Here is a 24,190-nt window from a genome sequence, read left to right on the forward strand (position 1 = left end):
GGAACAAAATAACACCCAAACCTAATTCTCCCTGCACATGTTACATCTGACCCCCCCCCCCCCCCCTGCTCAATACACATGGTTTTGTCCAATTGAGCAGGAATTTGCCTTTGCGAATGAACCAGAATAAGGGTCAAAGTGTATGATATTTCCCATTGTGCAGTTCTTTCTAAATGTACTGGTAGTCTCTGCAAAGTTCTCTAACACTATGCACTGTATACTGTAGCAATAGGACTACTGGATTTTTCCTCTAAATAAAACCATTATACTTCAACTTTAAGTGGAAGAAATATAAACCAAGTGTAATTTTCCCTTCTGAAAAGCTGACTGAACCGTGCTCCCAGGCACCAGAAACCACAGTGAAGGACTTAGAAGCTTCAGTGTCACATATTAAAAGGGCTAGTGTGAGAAAAGCTCTGCAGTTCCAGTCCTAACACAGACGTCAGTCTCCCTTACCTTGAATGCACTGCAGTGTTCCATCTTCTGCTCTTATTGTAAAGGTTTCTCCTGGGTTGACCTGAACTAGAATGACCTGTCAAAATAAGATAAAAGGCGTTCAGAATAATGTAACATCTGGTTTCTCTATTGGATAACAGGCATGATTTCATACACTAACAAATCCCATTTAATGGACTTCTTTAAATGAAAGTATATTCTGTAAATTTTTAAGAAGAAGAAAAAAACAGCAGAATACAAGAATCTAATCTATCTATCTTGGTGTATTATAATGACAGAAATCCCACTAACATGATTGGACATGCTAGATCACATGACTGTGCATTACTTCCTATATAACGCCTCCCATGCCTAAAATACTTCCACTTGCCACCAAAAACTCATCACACAGTCACAGCAGTATCACTGCATCACTGACAGACATACACCTTAGGGTACATTTATGGGACTTATTTGAAGATAGGATGTTGCCCATAGCAACCAATCTATTATCTTCCAGAAGGTGCTAAATAAACATGATGTGGAATCTCACATTGTAAGCTTGCAGCAGGGCCCTCTTACTGCCAAGTCTGTCTGTTGTTACCCAGTTTGCTTTATCACTGTCTACAATTGTAAAGCGCAACGGAATCTGCTGCGCTATATAAGAAACGGCATATAAATAAATAATCTTCAATAGAACTCCCATCCTAATAAATTTACCCCTCAGTGGTGTAACCATGCCACTGCAGCTCAAGCAGTGGCTTGGGGGAACCGGGCACAGGGTCTCTGTAGATTCTATGCATTCTGGCTGTCCACATGGAATCTGTTGAAAACTGACCTCCACAAATGGTCGCCACCTTCAAGGAAAGTGATAATGGACCTCTGGCGTCTGTCAGGGGGGCACAACACATATAGCGTTACTTGGAAGTGCTGGGTTTGTGTAAGTGCCTGCCCAGTTGTGACGTCAAGAACAACATACCAGGCTGACTATCGGTAAGAGTGTGTGCACTTACCAATTGTCATATAGTTCAGAGGATCAGCCTAGTGTGTACCCAACATAACAGTGGTTACAAGTCATCCAACAACTAATGCATGTGTACCTGGAAATAGGTAGCTCTTAAACATAAAAAAATAAGTTTTGCCTCACTTTTTACTTGTGTTTCATTTCTTAGAGATTAAAGTCAAACAATTACGTCCCAGATACATTTATTATCCAATTTTCCAATCAAATTCATATACCATGCGTCTGAGAGAACACAAACTATTATCATACCAGATCTACATACAGTAAGTATGATTGAACAATGTTTGTGTGTGTGTGTGTGTGTGTGTATGGATGTTCCAGAATAACTTTCCAATGCTTTAACTAATCGTCTACAAACTTTGCACACTACCATATCATCTAAAGGGACATTCTAAGATTGAAGACCGTTTAATCGGATGAGTCCTCAAGGGTGCGGTCATAAGAGCAGGCCCGGATTTCCCACTAGGCCCGTGAGGCACGGGCCTAGGGGCGGCACATTTTATGGGCAGCAGTCAGCAACATCGGGCTCAGATAGCCGAGCCAGCAGTGCTGTCTCACAGGGGACATCACCGCTGCGAGACAGCACAGCAATCACATATGTGCAGCTGCAGCACGTGGACTCCAAGCATGCATCGTCGAGTGACAAGTCAAGCAGCGCTGCTGCCGTCATGATTGGCGGTGGCGCTGCTTGTCACTCACCACTGCCCGCTTGGAGTCCACGTGCTGCAACTGCACATATGTTATTGCTGTGCTGTGACTGTCTCGCAGTGGCGACATCCCCGTCCGCTCCGGTAGTTGAGGTTCAGCTCAACGTGCTGATGCTGAGCTGAGCCACTGCCCCCCTGCCGCTATTGGTTGCTGTGTCAATGGGCGTGCAGGGTGGGCGTCACAGTGTGTCTGTGTGCCTCAGCTTCAGGCTCCCGCCCTCCCTCTCTCCCTCCCTCCCGAGTCCACTGCACTACAGAATAAAAAAAAAAAAAGGTGCGTACTACTGAAGTTTGATTATATATATATATATATATAGATATATATTATATATTCCAACATCAGCCTGAACGATGAATATGTTAAAATGGGGGGCAGCAAAAGTGTTGTGCCTAGGGGCGGCCTGACCCCTAAATTCGCCCCTGCATAAGAGTCCATGCTATTTCTGTTGTTTCATGCATTGTGATAGGTCATTGGAAAGCTTATGACTTTCTGAATACAACACAATAAACAGACTCCCTTAAGTGGACACTTAAAAGCCTATATGGGTCCATTAAATGAAAAACATTTTCACTTTACAAAAAAGTTGTCAAACTGAAATTAATAAGCAAGTCATCTGCAGAGTGGTTTGTGAATCGAACACTGTAGATATCATTGTGAAATCCATGTGAGATTGATCGCCATTATTTATTATTTTGTCTCTTAATTGTTTGCTTATTCATTGAGGGTTTTTGGGATCTTCTGTACCTGCTGCAGCAGCTCCTGCCCTGCTGTGGTTGGCAAGGGTATGTAGATAGTTGGAGTCTTGCTCTGGCTGCTGCAGTAGCTTCTGCCCTGCTATGGTTGGGAAGGGAAGGAGGATAGTTGGAGCCTTGCTCTGGCTGCTGCAGTAGCTTCTGCTCTGCTGTGGTTGGGAAGGGTAGGAGGATAGTTGAAGCCTTGCTCTGGCTGTTGCAGCAACTTCAGCCCTACTGTGGTTGGGAAGGGTAGGAGGATAGTTGGAGACCTGCTCTAGCTGCTACAGCAGCTTCTGCCTTGCTGTGGTTGGGGAGGATAGTTGGAGCATTGCTCTGGCTGCTGCAGCAGCTTCTGTCCTACTGGGAAGGGTAGGAGGATAGTTGGAGCCTTGCTGAGGCTGCTGCTGCAGCTTTTGCCCTGCAGTGGTTTGCAAGGGTAGGTGGATAGTTGGAGCCTTGCTCTGGCTGCTGCAGTAGCTTCTGCCTCGCTGTGGTTGGGAAGGGAAGGTGAATAATTGAAAACTAGCTGTGCCTGCAGCAGCAGCCTCTGCACTGCTCTGCTGTGGTTTGGTAGGGTAGGAGGATTGTTGGAAACCTGCTCTGCCTGCTGCAGCAGCTTTTGCCCTGCTGTGGTTGGGAAGGGTAGGTGGAACAAGAATTGTATAAACATAAACTTTCACCCGTTCGTCAGATGGGCCTTAAGACTAGTTGGTTAATAACTGAACTGTACAGAGCCAAAATGGTATCCTGCAAACAGTACTAAAAGTCAGTATCCAGGATGCCAACCTCATGTGTCTGACAATTGCATTTTTAAATAAGAAAACATTATAAAGTAAGAACTCCTCAGAGACCAAAAAGCAGTGGCAAATGCGAGATTACCGTTTCATACCAGTGTGACACCACTTGATTTGTTTAAAAGCTGTTGGTTACTCTTTAAGGCCCACAGTTTAAATATTGTTTTATTCACATGTGAAACAAAAGTGGACAACAGGGCCGTATTTACTGTACTGTGCTGTGAAAACAGTTTGTGCCCCCTTCCTGATTGCTTTGACAGTAATTTTGCATATCTGACACTTATTTGTTTTAGATCCTCCAAGAAAACTGAATATAAGACAAAAAGAGCCTGAAAAATAATAATTGTCCCCTCTAAACATAATAACTGGTTAACTACAAGCAAACACTTCCAATAACTCAGTGGTTCCCAAACTTTCTTGACATGGGCACCCTAGAATATCAGCATTTGTTCAAGGCACCCCTAGTCAAAATGTTTCTTATGGATAAATAAAAAAATGCAGTAAATTGTTCTTAATTGTCCCCCTCGGGTTCCGTTATGTGGTGGCGTACACAGCTGTGGTTCGAATTGTCCATGCATGTTATGATTGTCACCACCAGCAATGGTTTTGTCTATCACTTTGAGCATAAATAATTTGTTTTGGTCGTGGACCCCCAACCTGAGGCACCCTTGCAAACATCCTGAGGCACCCCAGGGTACCTAGGCACACAGTTTGGGAACCACTGCAATAATTTGAGATTAGTCTGTCCTATCACTGGGGATAAATTTGGGTCCACTATTTTGACTATGGCCATTCCAAAACCTTATTTTGCTTCTTATAAGCCATTCAGAGGTGTATGTTCTCTTGTGCATTAGATAGCTATCCTGTGGCATAACCCAAATGCATAAACAGCAATTCACGGACTGATGACTGGTCATTCTCTCTCAATTTTCTGGTGGAGAACAGAATTCCTGATTCGATCAATTATGGCAAGTCGCCCAGGGCCTGAAGCAGCAAACCATTCCCGCACCATCACGTCGCCTAGCTGCATTTTTTGGGTGTGGGTGTGGATCTATTAAAATGATTTCCATTTATATAAATATAAGTGTTCCTTCTGAAAAATATCACAGACATTACCAATGTGATTATGATGTTCTTGTAAAAAACTGTGTTGGCTTCACAACAGATGTAATAGGATCCATTTCTTCCAAAAAATTCTATTTTTGACACATTGGTCCACAGGTCATTAGCCCAAAATGGGGTTTATCTATATGTTTTATTGCCAACTGTGCTACAATCCAAATGTGACACAATAGTTAGTTTTTCCTCCGATAAATAAAATGATCATTTTATTATTTTTCTGTTTATTCAGGGTGTCTTTGTCTTATATTGAATTTCTCAAAATTACGTGAAACAAATATGCAAAACTAGAAGTATTGGGGAAGAAGCCAACAACCGTTTCATGACACTGTATAAGACACTGTATAAGAATGAGCAAATATGCCTTATAATCAGTGGTTATGCCCTTCTCATTTTTACAGTGCTCCACTTTTAAACCCTCCCATTTATAATTTTTACTAGGGGGGGGGGGGAAGAAAAAAAGAAAAAGTAATAATATTTTTTTTTACTGGAAAATTAAATACAAAGAACAAAAAGCAATTCCTGTGCTGTTCCAAAACTGTGCGGCCCCAGGCAAGTGCCTGGATTGCCTATAGGGAGAATACCTGTCTGTTTATCTTACAAGTTTTAGAATTTTTGAAGCTGTTAGGGGGAAGTGCAACTATTCATAGTACAGATTAATGACATTCACGCAGCCGCAGGATGTAAAGGTCTACGATCGATCAACCAAATGTCCAAGACACTGTAAATGAACTTTTGATATGTTTTATATATTACATGGTTATGCAGATGGACTCCATCCAAGTTAGGTGGATACATACGTAACTGCAATTAGACTTCAGCAGAAGTCACGGGAAGTAATTGTCCCTGTCCATATCTACCAGGTGATTAACCATCTGTGCCCACTGATAAAATGACAAAGTCACAATTACAGTATTAACAAATGATTTAATATATTATAATTTATATATTTTAATCATAGATTTGTATTTATATATGGAAAATAAAAAGGCCTGACTGCACATTATCAGGAAAAAGAATTATTTGCTTAAAATTATGAGTTCTGTTTATAGTTTACAACAACACTATTATTTTACAATATTTAGAAAGTTTAATGGAACATAATTCATGTTTAAACTCGAAAGCAAGAGGCTACTTCTATATATCACTCAAAAATCAGGATATATAATAAACTAATAATTTGCTTAATTATTAAGCATTTTTTGCATTTTGAGTCAATCCAATGGGGGGGGGGGGGCAGATGCAACGCATGCAGAGAGAGTTATATTGTTTATATTGTTTATTGATTTAGGCGAGTTATATTGTTTCTGTGCAGGATAAATACTGGCTGCTTTTTTTTTACACTGCAATATAGATATCAGTTTGAAGTACACAGCTCGCCTATATCTAACTCTCTCTGCACATGTTACATCTGCCCCACCTGCAGTGCAAGCCAAGTACTGTACACATTGAGCAACAAAGAATCCAATTCGATGGATCAGACAGACAGGGGCATATCGGGCAGTGTGTACGTCCGATATGCAGGTGTCCACTGTCACTATCGATGTCGTCAGGTTTCAAAGTGCTACATATCAACCTGACAATATCATTATTGTCCTGTAGTATGCAAAGGGACTGAAGATGATTGTTAAGTCAGTCATTAAAGTCGCTCCAGTTTTTGCACACAATCTGGGCTGACGGCCATTTATTCCGATTTCAGAACAAATGCCCGTCATTCCAGTGTATACCCAGCTTAAGACATAGGTAAAGTACATAACAAAGAAAAGTCATACAGCACATGCAACATACATGGTTTGAGGAAACACAGAGGAGAGAGGGCCCTTGTGATGATCCCAAAGGTATTTTTTTGACTAGGGAATTATTTTTTTTTCTTTGATTGCTCCAATCAATTTAGAACTTTATCTTATCCCCATATATAACTGAAACTCATGATTATGGGTTCCTCTAGTGCAGGCACTGTCTCTACTTGCAGAAGCTGCTATTATGGTGATCAAGCCTTTGCTTGTGGGCCAAGTCATAGGTTTACATGTGTGATAAAACCATTCCTGATGCACTCGGTAATGCAAATATTGTGTGACAACAACAAATACAGAAAGGGTAAGCATTACTACCTCACAGCAGTGAGCTGTTTCAATTCTTACCACAGCCCGGTGCAGTGCCAGATTAAGCCTTCGGGGGGCCCGGGGTACTTTAGCCAGGGGGGCCCCCTTGCACTTGTCATTACTGGCCGCACACTGCATGGGAGAATATTACACTGTCAAAACACAGAGTAAAGGCAGTATAAACTTGGTCAATGGGTAACTGCATATATATATATATATATATATATATATATATATATATATATATATACACACATACACATACATACACACACATATACACATAAATACATACCATATGAAAAGCCTGTGTTTGTCCCTCTGCACCTTACTCTGTAGGAGACCTCACAGTCCTAGTGCTGCCTTTGATTAAAAACCCTCCCATGACTAAGCTGCTGCTGCTGCTGTTCTCCATGGGCATGTAATGAGCTCCACCAATTAGAGCTCAGCACAATCCTCTCAGCCTCTGCCCTCTGGTTTAAAGTGTCATGGGACTTAGACAACTCCCAGGAATGCACTGCACACTTGTGCAATCAGTGTGCCTTGGCTCCTGATGCTCAGCACCATTAATCATTGTCACATTGGCAGATAGGTGAAGCTGCAGCACTACCCCCACTCCCATGCACAAAACCTTTAGCTAAAAAAAAAAAAATACATGCCAACCACAGGGGGCCCCTAGCTAGTGGGGGGCCCAGGGGCACTGACCCCTTGTGCCTCCATTATAATCCGGCCCTGGCCCGGTATATATATATATATATATATATATATATATATATATATATATATATATATATATATATAGGGGTCGTGAGGACCGGCACTTAGCGCATCCAGCGTAGCAACTGTAAGGTGCCTTCCACAGGATAAATATAAAGGGACGATTTCCAAATAATTGAAAACAGGAGGCGGCACTCAAAAAAACGTGGATAACTTGTATTTAAAGCATAATAGTGAAGAAATTGTCAGTTTTACATGGTCAACGGTTTCGGAGCTGACGCCCCTTCCTCAAGACCACTGACGTAACTCAAAACACAAAGAACACAAACGTGAAGTGCAAAACAGAAAAACAGATTGTAGTAACACAGTGCATTTAAGTAGGGGAACACTTACGTGATACCGCAGCAGTATTGAGCGCGGGAGACGGCTGATTGCAGCGTGTGCGGTCACCTGGCTGCTGACATCAGTCAGTTGTCCGGGTAACCGGGGTAGCGTCCGTCCCTGCATGTGGACGGAAGCTGTGAGTGATCAAAAGCTGTCTTACGAGCGCTTTAACCCATATAGGGAATGCGCATATCGATATGTGAATAGTGCAAGGTAAAGTGTATATGCTGGAAAAAGATAAAAGCATGTTAAAAAACATGTTAAAAAACATGCTAAAAGACACGGAGCTGAACTGAGGGCACAAGGAAAATGAGTCTGCTGATGTTGGTATCACGTATATGCATCCTGTCACATTCATATATAAAGTTACTATGTTGCAACATCAATAACTCAAATTATAACCAATCTTTACTGAACAAGCAATTAGCAGACATTGTAAATAAGTGCCTTTTAATGCCTATAGAACCTACGTACCCAGGGGTGTATTACAACAGAGAGGGATACTGTCTCAGCTACTGCGTTCTCATATAGAGAGAGTGAGCACTGGAGGGGTGCTGAATAATAACTGAATGGGGTATAATTCATTCAGTGTGCTTCACCCCGTGACTTTGCTTATATTTTTAAGGGTACTTGTTTCCTATCTGGGCGCCCACTAAGTAAATTGAGCACCATGCTATTCTCCGTAGTGAAATCTGATCGCATCGCATCGTACACATACACGATATTGAACGATGCGATGCGATGCGATGCGATCCGATTCGATTTCCCATAGGAAACAATGTTAAATGGCTCAATTTAGCCAAATTATCATAGGAACAATAGTAAATGGGCCAAAAACACCCCTGAACATTGAAATGTCCCCCCAAAAGTAGTTGACGCCACCCCGCCATCAACGTGAACCCGAAGCGTGGCGAGCGCAGCGAGCCCGCGAGGGGCGGCGGTACGCGTCCTCCGACCTTTTCATGCCCTACTATCCACTAGGGCGTGGAGTGAGAATAGAATAGTGTGGCGAGCGCAGCGAGCCACCGAGCCCGAAGCGTGGCGAGCGCAGCGAGCCCCGCGAGGGGACGCGGATACCTTCACAGGTAAACGCGTCCCTTTGCGGGCTTCCCAGGTGTCCGCGTCGCCATGGACACCTGGGAAGCCCGCGAGGGGACGCGTATAACTGTGAAGGTATCCGCGTCCCCTCGCGGGGCTCGCTGCGCTCGCCACGCTTCGGGCTCGGTGGCTCGCTGCGCTCGCCACACTATTCTATTCTCACTCCACGCCCTAGTGGATAGTAGGGCATGAAAAGGTCGGAGGACGCGTACCGCCGCCCCTCGCGGGCTCGCTGCGCTCGCCACGCTTCGGGTTCACGTTGATGGCGGGGTGGCGTCAACTACTTTTGGGGGGACATTTCAATGTTCAGGGGTGTTTTTGGCCCATTTACTATTGTTCCTATGATAATTTGGCTAAATTGAGCCATTTAACATTGTTTCCTATGGGAAATCGGATCGCATCGCATCGCATCGCATCGCATCGTTCAATATCGTGTATGTGTACGATGCGATGCGATCCGATTTCAGTACGGTGCCGTACGTAGAAAACCTGGGCGCCCAGATAGGAAACAAGTACCTTTTTAAGAAACGGGCAAGCTTCATAGAACGCACACTTCTACTGAATGGGAATGTATCTTACAAAAAAATGTTTAAGGACGTTTTTTCATTTAACCCCCGGGGGGCCATTGTGCCCAAAAGGTGGATCCAATGGGTTTCCCGTTGGAGGAGTTTTTTCAATCTATCACCTCCGCGGATTGGCATGGGGACGTGTTCAATTATAATGTGCCTCAGTTGAGACAGGGTATGATTGTGGGCCCGAAAGTGGCGGGCCACTGGCTGGTCTATATCTTTACCAGCCAAGCAGTTTTTAATGGCCGATCGGTGAGTGGCGGCTCTTTCTCGGAAGGGCCGGCTGGTTTGACCTACATATAAAAGTTGGCAGGGACACTGAATAATATAAATAACAAATGGCGTGGTACAGGTCACCACTTGATGAATTTTATATTTGTGACCAGACACAGGGTGTTGGAAAAATGTGCCGATATTCATGTGTCGGCAGGTCGTACATGACGGGCATTGGTAGCAACCGGGAGCTTTTGTTTGTGTGCCAGTTGGCACCATGGGAGTTAAATTAGTCTTGACAACATAATCCCGTATGTTACGGCCCCTTTTAAAACTGGACATGAGGGAGGTGCGGGAGAAGCATGGAAGGTCGTGATCACTAGTAACTACTGGCCAGGTGGCATTAAGAACCCTGGGTAAGGCAGCACTAGTGGACGAAAATGTGGTCACGAATGGGATTTTTTTAGCATCCGCTTTATTTTTCGTGGCCAAGAGTTGGGCGCGGGGTATGGCAAGGACTTCGATTTTTTGTCTATTGAGGACTCTATAGTCGTAGCCTCGCTCCAAAAACTTGTGCACCACAACATCCAAAGCTTGTTCCAAAGCCTCATGGTCACTTGTAATCCGGGCAATGCGTAGCATCTGTGACCTGGGGAGACCCTTCTTCAAACTAGGGGCATGGTGACTGCCATGGTGGAGAAGGGTGTTCCGGACAACTGACTGATGTCAGCAGCCAGGTGACCGCACACGCTGCAATCAGCCGTCTCCCGCGCTCAATACTGCTGCGGTATCACGTAAGTGTTCCCCCTACTTAAATGCACTGTGTTACTACAATCTGTTTTTCTGTTTTGCACTTCACGTTTGTGTTCTTTGTGTTTTGAGTTACGTCAGTGGTCTTGAGGAAGGGGCGTCAGCTCCGAAACCGTTGACCATGTAAAACTGACAATTTCTTCACTATTATGCTTTAAATACAAGTTATCCACGTTTTTTTGAGTGCCGCCTCCTGTTTTCAATTATTTGGAAATCGTCCCTTTATATATATATATATATATATATATATATATATATATATATATATAATCCAGGCGATCCAGCACAGCCACTGATAGAAACACCTTCGGCGGGTGCCCACACGGCAATCTCAGCAATATACTCCAGCCACTTAAATAAAGCTTCTTTATTAGTCAAGCTATATACAGTATAGCAACGTTTCAATACAATTAAGTATTATCGTCAGGCCTTTGAATGGTGAGACAGAGCCTTGATTGCCCCCGTCACTTTCATGGTTGTATGCATTTTATAATATTGTAACAGCCTTATTGCATTTGCACTTTATGAAAAATTCTGTTTTCATGTGTAAATTGTTTTATGTCATGTTTTAAATGTCTAAATAAATCTGGTCTTCTGGTTATAAAATTCCCTTCATTTGGGTCCAGATAATATCCACTGTACTGTTATAAGCGCCATTTTTTGGTGACCACTCTATTCTTTTGCATCAATCATGAAAACCAACCAGACGATTGTGGTGGCACCCAGGAACAGCCAGTAAGAATCAGCCTGATACCTACTGGCTTGTTGCACAGAACCCACAGCTGCCTCTGTCAGCTGTCAAGTGTGAGAGCATTAGCCAATAAGAATCATGCTGATTCTACCATGTCACAGCTGCCACATGTAACATCATTCAATACAGCACCATCACAGCTGAATTAGATCCAGAGACTGCCACTTTGTCTCCAATGACAGTAACAGAACACAACTGTGAGGAATTAATCTGTATGTATGTAAAAGCAAATCCTGAGCAGCTATTCAGGTAAGTGCAATGGCCATCGTGGGGCACACTGATGGACAGGAGGTGACACTTGAGGGGAAACTAGAGGGCAGAGAGGCATGTACAGTATCCTAAGTTAAAGGTAAATAGACACGGATGGCACTTAAGGGACAGGTTGGTTGGCAGGAACCCTATGTTTGTGACAGGTTGGCAGACAGACGTAGCACGAGCGTGACAGGTTGTTGGACAGGGATAATATGTCAATGAAGAGCAGGCATGGAGTATCTGGTGGTGATTATTGTATTGTCAAGTTATAGAACACCCTTTCCTTATGTTTAAATGTATCTGTTATGTTAGTTTATGGTTTATTAGATTAGAGGCCCCCCACCTGTCTAATGTTTAGCCGAATAGTCCCCGCACTTCCTGTCATGAGGCCACGCCCACTTTTCAGATGCATCACGACCTCTTTTAATACACGTTATGCAGACTCAGGCAAATGTCCCTACTTGGTACACCACAAAGGTTTTAGGCTATTAGACTAGATCAGAAAAGCCAAAATTCTGGCCATACCTGCCATAGTATATTCAAGTGGCCTATAATTTCAGAAAATCCAGATGTCATCTGCCAGAGGGTGATGAAGAATGTTACTAATAGCTTCCTGAGGTAAATCAATTAGGCTGCTCATGTTATCTGTTTGCAGGTAAATGACTGTAGTTGTTTAATGTTGTTTAAATGTAATGACAGGGCACAAAGATAATACAGACCTACAGATCTGACGCATCAGACAAGATGAGTCACGAGGCAGACAGAGCAGTACTTCACTTTCACTGCAACGAACAAGCTCATAGATTTTATAAATAGTCCATGGAACATAAAACGTCTGTCCTGCTCCCTGGGCACCCGGCAAATTCATTGGATCTTACAGATATTATACATAACCATTTATATTGTTGTCCTTCTGTCACATTTATTTCTTGCATAAATACCGTTTGAAATTGTCCTCTTTACCCTGATTTGTTACTTTGAATAATAAGACTCTTTCCTAGATCTGGCAACATCTGTAGTATTTATCTAATCCTTTATTCATTTTCTAAAGGCCAAACCTTTATTTTTATTTTCAGTAATTGGATATATTTTCATGTCACTGTCAACCACCAAAAAACAGTTGTAAAATGTGGATACTTTCTGCGCAAATCAGATTTCCACGGGCAGCTACAGTACAATCTGTTATTCCTTAGGCTCTGCCGTCCTGTAATTCAGAACCCACACACCCGAATCTTTACATAAATGGCGATGGATGTGCACACATAGTGACTATAGGAATAGGTCAAATGTTACTCAAGTGTCAGGTATGTATTTATTTACATGTGAACATTCATTCCACATAGCCCAACTTCCTCCATATGTCTCTCATACCCCTCCACAGGCCTCTCTCCCCCCCCCCCCCCCTTTCCAGGCCTTTCTCTGTTCTTGTACTTACCTTAATTATAGGGTCATAATGTTGCTCCTCTGCACTCCGTCCTTTCATCATAGAAATAAACGTATATCCAAGTTTACTTCCTGTCTGAGCACTGTGGAGCGAATGTCTCCTTTGATAGTAATCAGGGGAGATGGTGCTGTCAAATTATCCTCATGCATATAAGAAAACATGAGGATTATGACTGAGTGCTCTCCATCAGCGCAACCATGTAATATAACTGCCCCTGTCAGATCAGGAGCAGAAGATTAAGTACCATCTAGTCTTGCGAATTGTGATACACATACCAGTAACACCAAGAAAAATGGCAGATAGTCATAACTCAAACACAGGTTCTGTTTTCTCCATGCACATAACTAGGTGTTTGTGGTCTCAGACTTTGCTCTGAAGGTCGAGAAGAGTTGGTCTTAGTTTCAACAGATAAAGAAATGGCTCAAAGCCATTAGAACTGTTGTATTCCATGCAGTTTCCTACTAGGCCTCGTGATGGTAGGATAAGCTTCTTTAACACATCATCGAAAATGACTGCCTGGCTGGAAGGAAGTCCTAAGTCTGAGACTCATGGGGAACACTGACACACTACGCCAGTGTCCTCTTGCACTTTTATTAGTTGATTCTCTTTTTTGCAGGTTCCTAGACACTCTTATCGGACATTTTTCTTGTCACAGTTGCTGCATGTTTAGTGGTTCTTCTGCAGGTAGGTCTGGTATAAAGCGGAGGCCCTGCTACATATAGCGTTCCAAGTACAGTCTCACCACAGATCTCTATGTGGCTATTTAGGTATAACTCACTTGGATTTGGCATGCAGGGTGGGAAGGTATTTTTAATATTTCACTAGCATTAGTTGTTAAGTAGTTAGATTTGTTAGGATTTTATGTATTAGACAGGATATGTTTCAATTATATTGGTTCAATTATGCAAGTTGTATTGATGGAACTTTGAGTGGTATTCTGTAACTTACTGGGTTTTTTTTCCATAGGATGTGTTAGGCAGCCATACGGGATACACTCTGGGGTTGGATGCTCTCCTTCCTGTGTTTATACGTCCAGGGTATGGGTGACAAGGTGAAGATGGCCTTGGTTTCGTCTCAGGTTAATATTAACCTCTTGAACTAATTTTACTTTTTTTTTTTTTTCTCCACAGGAATCATTTACAGTATTGTTGTAATTGGCCAAAATAATTATAGCCTGAAACTAGCTTGGGGAGGAAACCTCAGATTTCTTAAAAGTGGATATCGTTAGCTAATGATACTGTTAATCATGAGAGGTATCGATACACAAATATAAAAGGTCTAGTCTAACTACCACAAGTATTAGTTTAGGTGGTTAGAATCCAGATATGATCATGGTATTGAAGGATAGTCCTTCGCTGCAAGCCCCTTTCTCTCTGTCAGAGAGTAGACTCTAGAATTATGGAAGAGCCTACTGAGCATGCAAGGAATCCTGAGAACATGTAACCTGTGCCTTGTTACCGGGGACATCTTCAGTGCACATGAGCAAATCAATCAGAAACGACCTTGGCGGCCATTTTTCAAGGGATTTGTGTCTGCAGTACAGAGATGCAGCCGGGACTCTGGACGGGTAAGTATAATATATGGGTACAGTGTGTGTGCCCCTATAGCCATGCACCACACATACTGCATACATTATAGAAATGCTTATTTACTGAAATTACCTTGCAAATTGCTGCTTAGTCTTCCTGCAATGTTTAATTTATTTGTATCCTGCATATGTTTGTCGATTGGATAGTTCTCTTTCCCTATTCCCCTCACAGTTTACCGCACATTGCATGTTTTTTTCTGGTGACCTGTCGGGCTCTGCATGAGCTCCAATGTATGTGTCTACGGGGATAATTCAGACTCATAGGGCAGAGAGCAATTTTGAGTAAATTCAGGCTAAAATCAGCCCTCATGGTAACAGCACCTTGCACCCTCCGCAAATAATAGGATCAACTCCTACAGTATGTATCTTGAGCTCTCTTTCTCCTTTCCTCAGCTTCTCTGTCTCTGTCTTTCTGCACATCTATTTCTGTCAGTCTCTCTCACATAGTGATAATTTCAGTATAGCTGTTGCTTTGAAACATATTTTCCCAGACATTGCTTTGTATGTGGGTCCAAAACAACCAGCAGACCATCAGAATAAATTTATGTTCTGGCACACTATCCATATAATTGGCCAGTGACTGCAGTCTCAGTATGAGTGTAGCCATCAGAAACCACACTGGCTCGGCCACGTCTGATCTGTTGTTTTAGTTAGCATGCTATATATCTGTGTAAGTTGGCCAACAATATGAATAAAAACATAAGGCACAGATTTAGTAGCTGAGCGATCAGGCTGAATAACCGGTACTGCTTGTGTGAGCACCATAAGACTGAACACTGTTTCTCACATCTGTATTCTAGTTTTAATTAGTCGGGTATTAGAGGACTCACCAGCAGGCGAGATTCCGACAGTCATTAACCCGAAGTCGGAAGTCCGACTGCTAAAAGCCTGACACACAGGCAGCGGCTATTCTCCCTGTGCCTGCAGCGTGGCGAGCGCAGCCATCCCACAAGGGGCTTCGTTGTGCTCCCCCCCCGCTGTCTGAGTCCGGGCAGTCGGGATTCCGACATCGGGCTAATGGCTGTCAGAATCCCCACTGACGGTGTGTTATACCAAACCCGATTAGTCACCCTTTAAAAGTGATTGCTTGCAATTATTTCGTTTCTTGTGAATAGAGCGCTAATATGTTCTTGTTCTATGAATTTCAAAATACTGCCGCTTCCACTAAGCATTTAGACAATCCCATTTTCCTTACCATTCTGGATAGACATTCCCTTTTTTACATTCAGAAATATGAAATTCAGTGAATATCTGATATATTTCTGTTGTTCTTGAAAGACGTTATATAATGCCACAGAAAAGAACCTGTATACAAAAAAAACCCAACAACAACAGGACTAACAGTAAAATTTTTTTTTTTTAAAGAATGTTCTGTCCCTGTAACTTATTTAGAAGGACAGGAAATGTCTCAATAATTGCCATGCTTGGCAAGTCTGTTAGTTGAACTCTGCAAACTTTAAACTCCAATGTACAACACACAACTTCCCTTCTAAATAACAGCCACAGCAATTACTATAGGTAAAATATTGTGCTCCCTTGTGATTGGATCTAACAACTGCATCTGGAGTAGATGTGTAGCGCTAATAAAACAAAAACAAAACATCAAATCAACATGGCTGATTTGTTTTGCCTTTAACATATTTTCAATTTCAGAAGTAATACTGTCCTATATGCCGATACACAAACGCTATCCTGCAATACATTGTATGACTGCGCATCTTTGATTTCTTGCTTTACTTCACCCTGGTGCCGCCTAAATGCCCTAAACCTTCCAAAGGTGTGCCACTGGTGAGTTTCTTTAAGGTGACCTTTAAATCTCCTACGATGGCTGGCCGCTATGCCTTACCCACATCAACCTCCTCATCGTCTCCACCCACACCCCCAACTACACCGCAGGATCCCTGGATAAGCCTATCCCTGTATAAAAAATTCTCCAACTTCTACGTGATTTTTAGAAAGCTACTGCAGATAATTTAATGTTCTCTATCCGAGAGTTAAAACATGATGTACACCTAGAAGTCAAGATGGGTGAAGTAGTTACCTCTCACAATGACCTTATCTCTGCCCATGATGCAATACAGACTGAATTGTCTACACTTAGAAATAAATTGGGTGATATTGAGGACACATAACCTAGAACTCCATGGCATACTGGAATTAATTTGCCCCTCTGAGCTTGAGAACTTTGTAAGGATCTATTCCAAAAATTACTTCCTGAGCTACCGGTTTCACAATTTATAATGCACAGCATCTAGAGGCTGCCCAAATCTCTCAATGCCCCCGAGGGCTCTCCAAGAGATGCCATTATGAGACTCCACTACTTCCAGACAAAATAATGCCGCCTTTGGGCTTTGCGTGACTCTGAGTTGAGCGTTTCAGCTCTGGACTCCCTTGCAACTCATTAGAGATTTTTCTTCGGCTAGTCTACAAAAACACAGATTTCTCTTGATCCTCAATTTAGCCCTACATCAACCTAACATTACTTATGGATGGAGCTTCTTAATCAAGTTAATGATCACCCGTGATTACTCAACAGTTGTACTCCACTCTCTGGATGAAGGCCTAGGTCTGGCAGATCCCCTACTCCCCTGGGCCTCTAGCAGCCACCCTACCACTCAGACCCGATTGGCCCACAGTAGCCAATAAGTGATGTTTGGACGTTAGCCAGAAATCTATGCTACCAGCTCCTGTCACAGGCCCTGCATTTGTCTACTCTATATCTATATAAGAGTTTAAGAAAAAGCGCACAATGAGCAAAAATGTCAAGTAATTTTATACAGTAAAACAGCTCACATAAATGTCAGCATGGAATAAACATCTTGCCAGCATAGATAATCAGCAGTCACTTTTGTCCGCCGTTAGCCATCTCAAGCCGCATAGCCTTGTAAGCCGAGGTCAGGGAAGTGGATACCGCTCACCAATTCACGTTGCCACTTGGCCATGCCCAACGTGCTTCGTCATCAAGTCTGGACTTCATCAGGAGGTGTGCTCTTGTCCTGCCAGTCGTTGTTTAAATAGCGTTCTTAATAGCATATGCACAGGTCGCACCTGATTGTGCATATGCTATTAAGAATGCTATGTGCCCTTTCATCTGCTCTTCCCTATTATATTGAATAGTAAATATTAATTATCTGTTTATTTCGAATAATAAAAAAAAAATACATTCAATATGCAATGTAATAAAAATCTGCATGCGGTGGTGGGGGGGCCCCAGAGATATCAGTGTTTCAAGATTTCTGTTGCCGGCCCTGAATACATACACACATAAACATACTATCATTCTAATTTATCCTCAATTTGTAGTGTTTTTTTTTATTGCTTGGAGAAAAAAACGATGACTATGGAGAAAAAAATTACAACAATTCCTGGTTAAGAGAAACAGAATTTTCAAAGAGACAGCAGTTCAACTCTTCAATGATTACTCAACTACACCGACGAGCTAGAACTAGTACTTACCCTTAACATAGAGCTAATGAGTTCCATCTTTAATGTGTGCTTATATTTTATTTAATTTCACATAAATACTTCACCTCAGATTTTTTTTTCCTATTTTCATATTCAGTATTTGTGAATGTGGATTGCTTTAAGACCTACTGTATATAATACCTGTCTCAACATTTTTTTTGTCTTATTTTTGCTACAGAATAAAGCTTATCCTAAACAATAATTTATCTATTAGTTCAGGTGCGTCCCTCAAACTTCCAAATTGCTTCACATTATCGTTAATTTCTGGAATGAGAATACAGCCTCAAAACAACATTGCCCTTCTCCAACACTTATCCCAAACATGCCCCTGGGCTGCTCCAACATAGCCTCACATCCCCTTAGATGTGCGCTTACCGTAAAATGCCCTAACATGCACTCAGACTCCCACATGCCGCACAATACAGCTACATTTAAATCAGACACCTACTTCACAAAGATTTGCCCCTACACGAGAGCTTAAAGCCAACATGTCCAAAAACACACATGCCATTTTGATCTCCTAAAATGCCACTCACACATGTTGCACATGACACTCATACCTACTGTACATGCCACGCACACTTAGGGGGGTGTCAAATCACCCCCTATAAAAGGAGAGAAAAGGGTCTGTTTTCAGTATTCTTCCTGATGTTTCACCTATGATTTTCATCGGGCTATCCAACTAGGTATCCCGATAAAAGGCTGATGCATTTTGGGAATTCTGCTTCTCCTGTGAAAAAAACCCTGATAAGCTGAAGCATGCATTGGTTTAACAGGACTAATCGGACAGCCCCAGACAAGACAATTACTTGCAATCAATGATCTTGGGTAGTAGGATATTGCCCTCATTATACATATCACTCATACCCATCCTACATGCCACTCACATCTATCCCACATTTACTCACACCTATTCCAGAAATCACTTACGACATGCTGCTCACTCCATCTATAACTAATAATCACATCAGAAACACAGAGCAGGGTGACCCAGGCCAAGGCTGACTGGGCCACGGGTTGCCCACAGCTGCAGTACATGGTAGCTTGTAGCTTTCTAGCTGGTATTACAGTACAGTAGTAACTTTGGGAATGTTCAGCAAAAGGTTAACAAGCAAATACAACTTGGCAGAGAACTCTGGGCTTGAAAAACCCAATGTGTTTTGTGGTCTCTGGTCTGCTTTTGGATCACATGACCATAGTGCCCTGTGTAGAAGGTATTCATCTCTCAGAGGCAGCTGAGCAATACTGCTGCATCAGTGATATTGACTCAGCAATGAGCATGTCTCACCGTAGTCACATGAGTGAGTTCAGCTTTAGGATTTGGGCTTTGTTCAATATAATAAATTGTTAAAAACAGAAAAAAAAATGAAACAAGCACCAGGTACTCTCATCACCTGGAAGCAGCGTTCCTCTAAAGGTCCATACACACTGGGTGTTTTTGCCCAGCGTGTATGGATAACGATGATGGGGAAAATCGATGGGGTGAAAAATGATCAGTGAATACATACTGAGCGTGTTTTAGTGATTTTCCCCAGGGTGGGTGACTTTTCATAGCAGGACGTTATGGAAAGCGATCCACTCCGCAGGTCATGTGCTGGTAATACCAGCAGATGAGTGACCAGGTCAGTGATAATGCGGGAGTGCGTATCAACGGTAATCGCTGCCACGTACACAAGTAAACTGAGCTCATTATTTGTTTAATATTACAGTAACTGAAAAACTAAAGAGAGCAAAGGTAACAATTAGCACCACAATTCTCAGAACACAATACAGCCAAGATGTAAGGAAGTAAAGAAGATGTTTGCGTACTGCTAGTGCCAGGCTGCCGTTGGAAGAGATGTACGATTATGAAGAAGAGACGCGGATATAGACAGTTGCTGAGTAGGAGACTGCTGTATTTGCAAGAGAAGAGGACTGTGAGAGCATGAGGGAAGATGACCCTGCTCCAAGGAGCTTCCAATATAGAGGGTGTAGGAGGCAGACAGGTGACATGAGGCACAAGTAATGTGGCCTGACGGCAGGAAGCAGGCTTGGACTGGCCCAGCGGGGGACCTGTAGGCCCCGCTGATTTTTTACCTCACCCACTTTTTGAGGTGGGCGGGGTCTGGCGGAAACCTTTATCCCCGGTCCCCTGCCAGGTGTGTGGAGCACGCTGAGCCGCTGCCAGAAGCTGGAGTGGGTGGGGGAGGCAGCGGAAAGGCTGGAGTGAGGGAGCTGGGAGGAGCCCAGAGCAGTGCCAGCAGGCTGACAGGACGGCTGAAGTCATGACGCCCACTGCGTCATTAAGTCACACGCCGGGCCCGCCCACATAGTTATGTCATTCGTCAGACACGCCCCCAGTGGGCCCCTGCCCTCCTAGTCCGACGCTGGCAGGATGTTAGCAATCCAGGGATGGCCAAGCCATGAGGCAGGGGGTAGTGAGAGTGGTCTCAAGACCAGATTATGCAGAAGGGTATGCACTTTGATAATCTGTCCTTTGTTCTCCACATCTACTTTGTATTCAAGTCATATTACATTGAATAACAGTTTCCACAATATGCACATATCTTATGTAAAACACTGCAATAACCTTAATACATGAACTCATATCTTGCATTAATTATTGCAATTCCCTTTTTCCCTGTATTACCCTAATCAGACTTGTATCCCTACAGTATATTTTATATGCAGTGGCTAGAATAAATTCCCTTGTGAAACATTCTTCTACTGCTGCTCACCTGTCAGTACGCTCATTAGATGACTGTACTTCATTGAATCAAACATAAAATACTTCTACAAACTAAAGAACTGTACCAACATACATCTTTTTCGTTTGATTAAAAATATCTCCCAAGATCACCCCTCCGCTCTGCACAAGATCTGCGTCTCTCATACATACTCAATACTTAATTGCAGGACCATTTTCCGGCTGCACTCACTCTCCATCATACAACAAGACTTTAAACTACAGAAAATTCATTTTTCACCGTTTTGTCAAAACTAAATGTTAAAACTACAACGATTATTGCTGATTTTTTTTTTTACAAAAAATGTTATTATGACTTCAGTACATTAGAAATGTCTCTGGACATGGAGCCAAAATATACACAGACACATCTCCACTTCAGTCATAGATCTGCAAAAGTCCACACTAAAATGATAGAGCTGTCATTTACATCTGAATCCTATTATACAATGTTATAATTACATGCATTAACATTTCCAATTGTATTTGTCCTGGTACATGTCTTAGGGAAAGAACTTCAGTGACGGGGGAAGTTATGATCACATTTTTAAATGATGACCATTGTAATCCAGTCCTGAACATAAACCATTTAAATGAATACCTTCACATTATTAAAAGCTTGGGATCAAACAACCATAAAATGATGATTTAGTATTGTGGTTAGAAAAACATTAAAGTGAACAAGAGAAAAGAAGTCTAAATAAAAAAACAAGGAAGGTTTCCCAGTTTTTTTTCTTTAGATGGAAAAATGAACCCAATCCAGAAAAAATATAATAAAAGTGAATATTCAGCAAAATGCACTCAACCATGCACACATCAGTGACAAAGCCTTTGAGGATATATTATTTAGATAATAGTAATGATAAATGTAATGCTAAGGGGGTGGGGGGGATTCAATTGTCCACAGTCATTTACCACGGGCAAAATGATCCCCTAGGGCTTTATAATTACCAATGAAGCCGCAGCCAGTATTAACCTTTTATTTATTTTTTGCGCTTCAGCCAGCTCCAAAAACAATAACTTCTAATTCCATGAATAAAGCTCAGATTCTGTGTGTATTTAGTCTTAATTTGATTTTTGGGGCAACTGCATACCCCCCGACAGCCAAAACATCAACACAAGGAGACATTCAGGACAAAAAAAGTGAAAAACTTGTGTTGAACTGTTGACTGTTAACCTTCCCATGGTCAACCTAAAGCCTGTGTTCACCTTTAGACCCTGTCAACCATGGGTATGTCGACCATTCATATGTGTCAACCTACTCACTGTCGACCTAGGCATGGTCAACCTAGCCTACCATAACCCTGCGTTCACCACAATACAAGAACAATGTCACATATATTATTTGTTTCACAATCTAACTTTACCAACCTGCTGTGATCCATCGCCATTTACCATGTGAGGCATCATGGCTACCTCCCCATTCAGCAAGGGTGGCAGTTCCAGTGGGATTTGGTCGGTCATCATCATTGTGACGTACATTCATGGAGAATTTTCTCTCAGCTGCCTTCCTAGAAATACCAGAAGAAAAAACATTCAAATAAGGCCTGCAATATATTACATTGACATAAATGTACAAACAATTTCCGAATGACAGACTATGTTGTGATGGCGGAACATTCAAACAAACGTTTCAGGAAATTGCCATAACTGCAGCTATTTCTGGAATGTTGCTCCATGTGGGGATATTTTATGAACACCTGACAAATGTGCACCTACATTGCAGTTAGTTTTGTGGTGGGTCTTCAATACATTAACCTATAAAATGGGACAAACAGCTCCAATTACTGTAAATGGTTAAGTACTGTACATCCTTATTTGGTCATCACACAGCTCATGGGCTTGAGCACATAAAGGACTTCATTCTGTCAATACACCATACATCAACTTGTACTGTACTGTACTGTACTTTTTGAGAAAGGCCAAAGGAGTTACCATACATAAGGAGTTACCATACATATACATATGGGGCAAAGGGCATGATGATATATAATATCCTTTATAAAGTGTACCAACACTCCTTTTTAAAATGGACATATTTGACGGAACAAGCAGTTAGTTATGTATTGTGCACAAGTATGGATCATTTCCTTATAGAACATATTAACTAAGTCTGATGTATCAGTCCAGAACTTTTGAAAGGATCTGTTATTACTCTCCCCTTCGTGGGGACATTATTTCTATTCTATAGTCCAGTGGTTCCCAAACTGTGTGCCTAGGCTCCCTGGGGTGCCTCAGGACACTTGCAGGGGGGCCTTGGGTTGGTGGACCAGGATCAATTCATATTATTTATGGTCAATGTAACAGGTAAAACCAGTGCTTGTTGCTGCCAATCATAATATATGTGGACAAACAGAAGCAAATCCTGTCCCTCACCAGATAACTGTGACATATAAACACAATGCACTTAATTGAAATATTTTGATGCTCTAGGGTGCCGTGATTCAAAAAAGTTTGGGAACCCCTGCTATAGTCAATGCTCTGTTACTAGGGTCCAGACCTTGTATTGCCTCATGAAATTTGATGGGAGAGGGACATTGGCCCTCTACCTGGAGATGAAGCCTGGCAGCTTAGAAGATAAAATGTTGCTCAGTCATTCACCTCCTCTATTATTAAGGAAACAGTATATAACATATATACAAGCTGGTATCTAGTCCTCTCTAGGCTATATAAAATGCACCCAACATACTGACCTCTATGCTGGCATGGTTGGGGACTTTATTCACATTTGGTGGTAGTGTCCTCGGATACGCACTTATTGGGCTCACATTCAATTACTTTTGAGAGAGATTCTCCAATCCCAGATTAATTTAGGTCCTTGGACAGCTTTATTTGGATTCCCAATAGCAAATCATAATGCCACAACAAAAGTTGGTTCTTCATGTTTTATATGCTACTAGAGGTGCCCTTGTCCTGTACTGTAAAAGTCCTTGCACCCAATTCCTATGTTGTTCATTGCTTCCATGGAAAGGATTACACATGCTTTACAAGACACCTTGGATAAATTTGAGAAATTATTGGATCCATGGTTTGTTTATACAGCAGCCTCTATGCCATGGTATTAAATCTGCGGATTGACTTAATTTTAGGTTCCCTTATGACAACCCCTTTCCTTGCTTTCCCTTTTTTTGCTATTGTTTGTTCTCATTTGGTTTATGTAATAGGGGTCTTTCTCCATATATTTAGACAGTCTAATTCCTTGTATCTGTCCCGCCGACTATATCCTTAGATTTTCTTTTCATCTATAGGTATCATAGA

General features: G+C 42.2%; 1 protein-coding gene across 1 annotated transcript in view; it reads right to left on the minus strand.

Annotated features, from left to right (window-relative positions):
• FNDC3B (fibronectin type III domain containing 3B) overlaps positions 1–24,190 on the minus strand; it is a 348,736-nt gene that overhangs the window by 248,741 nt on the left and 75,805 nt on the right. The window contains exons 2-3 of the mRNA XM_083177748.1: positions 22,304–22,443; positions 457–532 (exon numbers count right to left, since the gene is read on the minus strand). Coding sequence (XP_083033874.1) covers positions 457–532; positions 22,304–22,414 — 187 coding nt within the window. The 5' untranslated portion in view covers positions 22,415–22,443. The remainder of the gene's footprint in view (positions 1–456; positions 533–22,303; positions 22,444–24,190) is intronic.

This window comes from Crinia signifera, chromosome 3 (genome assembly GCF_055691185.1).
Source record: "Crinia signifera chromosome 3, ASM5569118v1, whole genome shotgun sequence".
Lineage (NCBI taxonomy): Eukaryota > Metazoa > Chordata > Amphibia > Anura > Myobatrachidae > Crinia > Crinia signifera.